The following is a 9,438-nucleotide window of genomic DNA, read 5'->3' as shown; positions in this document are numbered from 1 at the left end:
ATGCATTATGCGGGACACTTACTATCCTCCTTGGTGTTTTCAGTGAACTGCAGGCAACTAGTTCCCTAAAGTTGGGAAACCCGCCTTATGTCAACTACACACACTTGTTAGATTTTATTGGCTCAGATCAGTTATCAGTGTTACCACTTGTTATTATTCATACGTTTAGAGTGGATTTTAACCACAAAAAGGACCACTTTTGTCATATTGTACCAGAGGTTTTTTTTTTGGTCCCTCTTTTGCCATGCCACATGTCCACCCACACAGGGGTTCTCAATTATTTTTGCCTGATTAAACCTCTTCTTAGGACTGTGTGGGCATATACGGTTTGTTCTTCACTAACAGCCCCCTAACTTGCCTGCTTTTCTTTATGTGTACCAAAGGAAAGACACCCTGGGAGCCTATTTTACATTTCATTCAAAGCACAAACACACAAATGCTGCTAATAACAAGACTTCATTATATGCAAATGTTCCAGTGACTCGTGACAGACTGAGTCAGCCAGCAGGCACCAGCATGTCGAGTCCCAGGAAATGAACCAAAGCCACTTAAGGAATCGTATGTATGTCTTTTATTATTTACAACCATGCTTTTATAATGACCAGATACACATCTAAACAGGCACAATAACTTTAAAAGGTCAGGGATAACAAAACTCATTATAGTTTAAACCGCCTGTCACCGTTACCTATCATCCAGCCTTTAAGAAAAAAGCCCCAACAATTATGTGCGCAATTCTAATGGTGAATAGAACAAAAAGTCATGCACTTTCCTATTAGATTTACCCTGTGTTTTTCTTTACATGCATTCTACATGTTGTCTGTACCATATATAAATTAATTGCCTTCCTCTGAGTTGAAGAAGGACAGTTTATCCAGATAGGTGAGGGTTTTGCAGGCCACCAGTCCGTAATAGGTCTGCAACAGCGAACATTTTCTATCCCTCTGTCTCAGGTCAGTCCACACTCTGTCTAGTTCATGGCTCCCCATTCCTGCTGAGCTGAACATATAGTGGTAACAGCAGGCATTGTAGCGGATGTGTTTTCCTCCTGAGAACCTGGCACTGTGTGTTGGTGCAACACCGGCCTTCTTAGCACAAAGTCCCACAAAAACATCAGCTGGCACAGGTGCGCGGACCTCTGCGGATGCTACATACACTTTTCGGACCACGTCCTGGGACAGAATGTAAGCTGCCCCTTCACAGTATTCAGGAAGGTATTTGCTTGGGTAGAGAGATGGGGGCAGGTAGCCAGGACTATTGGGATCCCTGTCAGGAGAGTCTCTCTGGATCACTCTGCCCAGATAGAAGTCCTCAGGGTGCCTGTGTAAGCCAAGCAGATAGCCTACAATGGCAGGAAGGTTGACAAACACAGACTCTTTGGTCAGCAGGACAAAGCGTGCCAGAGGGCAGAAGGTGATCACCCAGCGGATAGCCAGCACTGTCTTCTCTGTTGGGCCATGGAGGGATGAGTCAGCTGTAGCATGACCTTGGACCACATCTCCATAACGTTCAGACTCGCTCACGAGGGCTTCCTGTGCAGCAGAAGTCTGAGTTGATCCGATGATAAACAGTATCTGCACTGGAAAGCCTTGGATGAGTGTTTGATTGGCCCATGTCCTCCTAACTGCATCTCTTTGGGTGATATTATCTGGAGAGCTGAAGACAAGAGTGAGGAGGAAAAGGTCAGAGGTTTTGCAGACATCAGGGTTAGCGATAGGATAAGCCTGTGACACATTTTCCTTGGCATTGCTCAGGTCCAGTTTCCTTGCTTTCTCTCTCACGCCTACAACCGTGCCATCAGCATAAACCCCAGGCGTAGGCTGCAGCAGGTACTCCTCGATGAAATCGGCCCCAAATAACAAGCAGTGGAAGAGCAGCACATTGAAGAAGAGGAAGCACCACTGGTGGGTACGTAGCTTGCACAGACAGAACTGGATCAGCAGATAAAAAGATGAAGCATAGTCAATTAGAACAAAAATTAGTTAATAGAACTTAGATTAAATTGAAAACTGCAAAGAGTTCACTCTGTACCTGCATGACACCCTCTTCCATCAACTTGTTATTGTTCTTTTTGTTAGTAACAAATGACCAGAGGACCTCCTGCACTGGTCGGCTTTAGGACAATACTAGCTGACAGACAGTGTTTTCATTTTCATGAAACTCTAGCAGCATGTAACCTTGCACCGAAGCCCGGAGTCAATACCTCATTAAGAGGAGTGTACCTTGCGTCCTCCATACAACATTAATGACACCTAGAAGGAACAGAACAGTTATTCTGCATGTTATAAATGTTTTTAAAAAAAAGTACCAAAACACTAAAACTCCTCCTCCTTCTAGAAGCATACAGAACTTATTAAAATGGTGATATGTTGTATATTGTTTGGCAAGATCAACAACTAGATGCTGTCTTATCAGGCCTCAGGCACATTTAAATTTAAGGTCTGATTAAAAAAACTAAGCGCGAGAGCTGACCTCAAGTTTTCTGGGAGCTTGCTCAAGTTATGCGGGTCATAAAATCTAAATGCTGCTTCCCCAATGTTTAGTTTTGACTTTGGGAATAGAAAGAAAACCAGATGTCTCAGATAATCTTAGACTTTAGACATCAGTGGATCACAAATGTGTTTTTGGTCTCTAACCATTAAGTGCTTTGTATACCAATAGTAGTATTTTAACATCAATGCTTCGCCACACAGGAAGCCAGTGTAAATATCTGGGATATCTTCAACTGCTACTTTTTAAAGAATCTAACTAAAGACATAATTAAAGTGCACAACCCTACTGAACACAAATCCTTGCAAAGGTTTATCCAAAATCATGCCAAGACACAAGCTTTTCAGTTCTTTATAATCAATTAATTTTGTAAATGCCAAATGTAGCTGCTGAAATTTTGCTTTAGGTCCAAAAATACACCAACATGCCAAGATGTCAGCATCTGATGCACTAAGCAATAACTTTAATCTTTGTGTTTAAAACATTACTCTGCATTTTGTTTTCATTTAATTTAAAAGAATTATTATACATCTTAATTATGTATGATGTATTAATCTGGGTTACACAAGAAAAAGCAGATGTTTGACAAAAGTGGCCCCAGAATGGATCCTTGAAGAACTCCTCATCATATATCCTTGTACAATGTCTAACTGTGCACTATACAAGTCACACAAAGTAGTCCCCGTCCTTTAATCAGTTAGCGCTTCCCCACACACTTTTACCGGTACGGTCTTTGAGTCGTTTGGTACCGGGCTGCGAGAGTTGAGCCTCAGGTGTGAAATTTATGGTTTTCAGGTTTTTTATCAGTTTTTAATGTATTTATTTTTGTGTTTTTATTGTTAACTCGGTTTCTCTGGTATTTTCCCATGTGTTATGAATAAATCTTCTTTTTTTGGTGCCGGTACTGGTTTTATTTCGTTGTATTTATCCGCAACACCTTAAAGGTCAGTCCGTGAAAATATTGTTAGATATAAACCGGTCCGTGGTGCAAAAAAGGTTGGGGACTGCTGGTATACATGATATATATAGTGCCTAACTCTGTATCTAGCATCAAATGTAGCAGTCAAATGTAGCATTAATGTCAAATAAGTCCAACATTGTAAAATTTCTGCTGTAATCTGTAATTACTTGTATTTAGAATGGGCCTATAGTCTATTAGCAAGAAGGCTATATTGTTCTTATTTTAAAAGAGATGCAATTTTATGGTTTATGTGGCCTTTAAGGGAAAATTTAAGTGAAGTAACCAGAGTAAGAGTAACCAGAGTAACCAGAGTGCTGCCCACACATGCTCTACACTAGGCAACCTCACTCTTTAACTTTACATCTGCCATTTCTAGCCCCTTTTCACTAGTACATACTCAGCACTAGTTGCGGATCCTAAATGCTCATATTGTGCCATGATTACAATTACAGACTCACATTACAGACTCTGAATCTGATATGGAGACACTGGCTGCTCCTCTAAGGTTTAGGGTCTACAGGCTTATGAGGTTTTAGCAACAAATTAACCATAACAAATAAATGTATATTGTCATAAACTTAATTATGACAGCTGGCTCCAGCGCCCCCCGCGACCCTGTAAAGGATAAGCGGAAGCGAATGGATGGATAAATAAAACGCTTTAGAAAAATAACAATAAAAACAAAAAGAAATGCACCCCCCCCCCCCCCCCCCAAAAAAAAGGAAAGAAAAAGAAAATGCAACACTATTAGATGCATGATCTTTCCATTACCAGTAATAATGTCAGTTGTTGGTGTCAACCTGAAAGTTATAATACAGCGTAATTTTATTATTGAAGTTACACTTTGCAAGTTGTTTAAATTAAGGGGGACACATGGAGAGGGAGGAGGTGATAGGGCAGGGATCATGTAGAGCAGAAATGAAGGCTGTTGAGCCAGATTAAACCTGAGGACCAACCAACATGTACGCCACTGCTGTGTCCCTATGATCAGTCAAATATAAAGTCTTTATTGTCAGAGTTTGTACCTGATGTGGAAAGACAGTCAAACACAGTGGAACTTGGCCAAGGTGCAGGGAGCACATTTAAGTCTTTGAACTGCTATGAACTGTGTGTCAGCAGAGCAGTTTTCGACAGACTGGGAAAGTGACTTCTCATTCTTTGAACTAGTATGATGTTCATGGCTTAATGAATGACGGGGAGAAAATTTTGATTAAAAAAATTATATAACATTGGTCAGAAATGTTGAAATTACCCTTGAATTGTCTAAAAGTACCAAACCATACTGACGTACAACAAGTAAACATATATAACTATTAGATAATTTGGTTATTAGCAAGAATTTGGCAAGAAATAAAAATAATTTTTAAAAAAGAAAAAGAAAAGAAAAAGAAAACAAGGACCGAAATAAGTGGAGCATCCTTCTCAGTCCAGCAGGTGGCGGTAATGTGCCATAATGTTAGATAGCCACCGTATCCGGAACCGGATGAAGAAGAAATCATTTTGGCGGATACGTTTGGCTGAAGTCTCCCCAAACACTGGAAGATATGGCTGCTTCCATTGACAGCCTACTGGAGGAAATCGCTGGAGTTGAAGACCCAGTTGAAGAACTTCAGAGTTTAAAAACTGCTCTGTTAGCGATTCCTGTCAGTGTCTTGAAGGACTCAATTAGAGGACAGCGTTTAGATGTCATTTTCTCTCTGCTCAACTCCAGTGACAGGTGCGTTTGGCTCTGTGCATCAGCTAAACGTTGGCGAATAACTGCTGAGTCAGTCAGTGGGTATAATATATGTATTGCTAACAGTTAGCTATATTGACACTAGGTTAACGTACAAGAAGGGTTTATTAGTTAGCCTAAAAGAGCTGCTTGAAACTGAGCTAATTGTTAGCAAGCTAACTGGTTACAGTGTTACTAATAACACAGCCCCAGCAGGACACTGTTTGACATTTAAAACACCAACCTTCATGTTTAGAGCATGTTTTTAACCACTGTGCCCTTTTTGGACAATGAAATTGCTACGGTTTTTGGTGAACTATGATTACAAACATGCTCAAAGTTAGCATTTAAACTACATGTGTTGTTTAAGTTTTTTTTTTGAATTGTAAACATGCAGCTGAACGAGTTCATCCAAGCACTGTTTTTAGATTGATTTGATTACTGTTATGTATAATCGCCATTCCCGGTCCCATCTAGTTTTTAGAAGACATTTTTAGTGTTGTAATTTTTAACCTGTAATAGCAGGAACTATTCTACGCTATACAAGGGTTTATGCTTTCCTTCAAATGACTTGTTACTGGTTTCCTTAGCTTCAAGGTTAACTGAATTTGGCCTTAAAGGTGCTTTGATACATCAAATATTTCTACACTGACAGCTGTGAATGGTATATACCATTCACTTTTCCATTTTACCATTGTCTAACACTGTACAGAATAACCGTAGTTAAAATAAAAAATAAGAAGGAGCTATATTGATTGTTAAATAAATAAATACTCACAGGACGCAGGTGGAGCTATGCGTAGACATCCTTGAACGCATCTTAATGGCCATGAGCCCTGTGCATGTGGTCCAGAACTACAGAGCGGAGCTGCAGGGGGGGTTGACTCACCCAAATGACACTGTTAAGATACTGGCCTTGGCACAGGTAGGCTGCTCGCACACATACACGCACAGAAAGTATCTTGTAAAACACTGAAAATATTAGTTAATCCCACCTTCTTGTGTCAGATTGGGAGAGTGGTGGAGGACCCTGATGCTGTTACTGAAATCCTCAACAACCACGACGTCCTCCGAGCAGCAATCCGCTGCATCGGAGAGGAGAAGATAGCTGTGGCAAAGCAGGTGATGAATAAAGCATTATAATTACACTCCTCACGTTTTATAAAGTGTCAGTGCCTGGAGTATCTGCTTTTCTTTTGTTTTATCTCAGGCGATTCAGTCCTTGTCTAAGCTCAGTCATTCCAAGCCTGGATTAGACAAATTATTCCAGACTGACCTGCTGCAAGTCATGAAGGATGTGATGGCCACAAGTGACATTATTAGATACAGAATATATGAGGTATGTTCAAACTGGGTTATAACATAGGATCAGCAACCCAATGATTTTAAATTCGATTTACTTAGTTGGAATCGGTCGACAGTATGACATTACTTACACATACTGACTTAGGTCATTTTATATATTGTATACATGTCATGTACAGAGTTCGACACTTTCATATAAATGATCTTATGAAGTTTTTTGTCCTTTCTGCTTGCAGCTGGTGGTGGAGATCTCATCTGTATCTCCCATTTCTCTCGGTTACTGTGCCAACAGCGGCCTCATTTCTCAGCTGCTCAGCGAATTAACAGGAGACGACGTATTGGTCAGGTAGTACAAACTAAGTTTGACTGCTTTTCTCCTTCTTTCATATGCATTTCGTCTTCGTTTATGCTGTTAATTTGTTTTTTTACTTTTTTACCAGGGTCACAGCTGTAGAGATGGTTACAACTCTTGCACACAGTCAGCATGGTCGGCAGTATTTGGCCCAGCAAGGTATCATGGATAAGATCTCAAACATGATCAGAGGAGCCGAGACTGACCCCTTCTCTTCCCTCTACCTTCCAGGTGAGTGTCTGTATCATCCCCACCCAAATATATATTTATCTGTCTAATACACAACAGTATAATGCAATGCCTTTTACAGTCTTATCCATACAGTTCAGCATTATTCTGCACTTTATGATGTGAGTATTACTGCTGCAGGTTTGGTGAAGTTCTTTGGGAACTTGGCCATCATGGACAGTCCACAGCAGGTTTGTGAAACCTATCCAGCTTTTCAGAACAAAGTGTTTGAGATGGCGCTTGATCCGGACCCTGTGATGATCGGCGTGGCTCTGGACACTTTGGGATTACTGGGATCTAATGTGGAGGGGAAGCAGGTCCTGCAGAAAACAGGTTAGCTCGGTATCCTTGGCTTTATGAAAGAAATTTTCTACATAACATTTTCTTATAAAAGAAAAAAAATTGAATCTGAGTGAATTTTAGTTTAAAAGTTATTCTCTTTTTTCTGACATGACTTTGAAAGGTCTTGGTCTAACAAGACTGTCTTGTATTTTTTGACCATTCTTATGGTTTGACTGTTTTCTTTTTGTTCAGGAGAAAAGTTCAAGGCTGTGTTGTCAAAAATGAGCCAGCTTGCCAGTTCTGGACCTACAGAGCTCAGAGTTCGAAGCTTGGACGCGATATCACAACTTCTCTCCCTACAGGTATTTTTCTGACATGTAAAGAAAAATCATTTTTAATAAAATAATTCTTAACAACGATACAAAAGTGCAAGTTGGTCAATTTATGCATCGCAGCCAGAGCAGCAGACAGAAGACCTTTTGGCCCTGACAGAGTCATGGTTCCACCTTTTGTCCAGCCAGCCCATGGACATGATTCGCAACATCAGCACTCAGCCCTTTCCAGAGCTGCACTGTGGAGCACTGCGGATATTCACTGTAAGCACTGTTTTTGTTTTTCACCTTCTAATATTTCCTCTTTGTGGCTCTGACCACCTGGTTACCTGTAGAAATAAAGGTCTCTATCTGATAGTGATATTTGGAGGGGGGCACAAGCGTATATTGCTCTGATATATAATATCACTGTCTTATATAATATCACTGGATGTCTGTGCATATGTGTCTGCCAGGCCATTGCCACTCAGCCATGGGGCCAGAAGCTGATGATTAACACTCCTGGATTCATGGAGTTCGTTTTGGATCGTTCAACGGGCCAGACGAAGGAGGCCAAAGATGCCAAGTTTGAACTGATTGGGGCACTTGCAGGTTCATCAACAGCAGCTGAGATCCTGGGCAGTCAGCACTACATCCGCGTGAAGTCTTACCTCAGAGAAGGACCTTACTATGTTTCAGCTGTGGCCGCAGTCAGCACCGAGGGAGCGGACTGAGTCAAATTAACAATAAACCAATTCAAATGCACTTCATGGGCTTCTAGTTGATGCTTAAGTAATGGATAAGTGGCTGAGTGATCTGCCTGTGGATTAATATAACATGCTCTGCAAACCCTACAGCATCTGGATAAAAAATTACCATGTAAAGGCTGATTAAAAGTTCTTAGAAACAAATAATTTATCTTCAGTACTTGCACGGCTAGGTTGCAGCTGCACTACATTCAATAATTATCAGTTTTTTTGGCAGAACACTAAACTCCTGATCCTTATCTTCAGTCATATTCTGTTACTGCAGTTTGCAGTACATAGATCATTGTTTATAAAATAACAAAAAGTTTCTCCATGAACCATATCGGTAACCACTAAACAAATAAACATGTGTCACTTTGTTGCTATGAAGTTTTTTTTAATTACACTCAGAAAGCTTGCGTTTAAAACCAAAAAAGTTAAGAGGTTTCTAATGAAAGATTCAGCTTTGATTTCCTTTCCTCCTTTGATTGCAATGACATCAGCAAATTCTTGAGTATCTTATCTTATAGCTTGAATTCAGTCTATATTTTTCCCATAAAGCATCTGCGCACAGTAGAGGTCAAACAAGATGAACTTAATGAATGAATGAGTACTATACCAGCATACCCACGTCTTATCTATAAAGTCCCCACATAGCGTGTTATGTTAAGGTGTTTAGTTTAAGCGTCTTTGCCAATACTTAAGTAATAATTAAAGAAAACAAAACATCCACACACTTATACAATTCCACATCAGTGTATTTGGATCCAAACGATTTAAAAGGAAAAAAACTCATCTTCATCATTTTTTCCTTTCCATTTTTTAGTTTTTTTGTAATTAAAGTTTCTGTCTCGCAACTTGTGTGTTTCTTTACTTTTCATAAACTTTAATCCCCCTAATGAACATATTTTATTCCATCATTGCATACTGTATAATAGTATTGGGGGATTAGTAATTTTTTAAATACTGTAATTGTTGCCTTAATACCCATGTTATGGTCCTTGATTAACTTTGTTGTTCTGCTGCTCATGTAGCACATAATGGGAACC

The 9,438-nt window shown here is 40.0% G+C and overlaps 2 protein-coding genes across 2 annotated transcripts; one reads left to right on the top strand and one right to left on the bottom strand.

Annotated features, from left to right (window-relative positions):
* Window positions 1-574: 574 nt before the first annotated feature.
* On the bottom strand, window positions 575-2,052 carry b3galt9 (beta-1,3-galactosyltransferase 9). Its single transcript, XM_085410977.1, has 2 exons — window positions 2,032-2,052; window positions 575-1,931 (listed from the first exon to the last, which is right to left on the bottom strand). The coding sequence occupies exons 1-2, from the start codon at window positions 2,050-2,052 to the stop codon at window positions 837-839; spliced, it is 1,116 nt and encodes a 371-aa protein (XP_085267103.1). The 3' UTR covers window positions 575-836.
* Window positions 2,053-4,935: 2,883 nt separating this feature from the next.
* Window positions 4,936-9,246, top strand: psmd5 (proteasome 26S subunit, non-ATPase 5). The gene is made up of 10 exons (XM_085414207.1): window positions 4,936-5,168; window positions 5,946-6,090; window positions 6,174-6,287; window positions 6,376-6,504; window positions 6,707-6,816; window positions 6,911-7,053; window positions 7,192-7,383; window positions 7,585-7,694; window positions 7,788-7,928; window positions 8,120-9,246. The coding sequence occupies exons 1-10, from the start codon at window positions 4,996-4,998 to the stop codon at window positions 8,375-8,377; spliced, it is 1,515 nt and encodes a 504-aa protein (XP_085270333.1). The 5' UTR covers window positions 4,936-4,995; the 3' UTR covers window positions 8,378-9,246.
* Window positions 9,247-9,438: the final 192 nt, after the last annotated feature.

The sequence above is a fragment of the Rhamphochromis longiceps genome, linkage group LG7, assembly GCF_057381845.1.
Source record: "Rhamphochromis longiceps isolate RC_006_pf linkage group LG7, R_longiceps_female_GT1.1, whole genome shotgun sequence".
Classification (NCBI taxonomy): domain Eukaryota; kingdom Metazoa; phylum Chordata; class Actinopteri; order Cichliformes; family Cichlidae; genus Rhamphochromis; species Rhamphochromis longiceps.
Note: the sequence above shows the minus strand (reverse complement) of the source record. Positions and strands in the feature narration are given on the sequence as shown.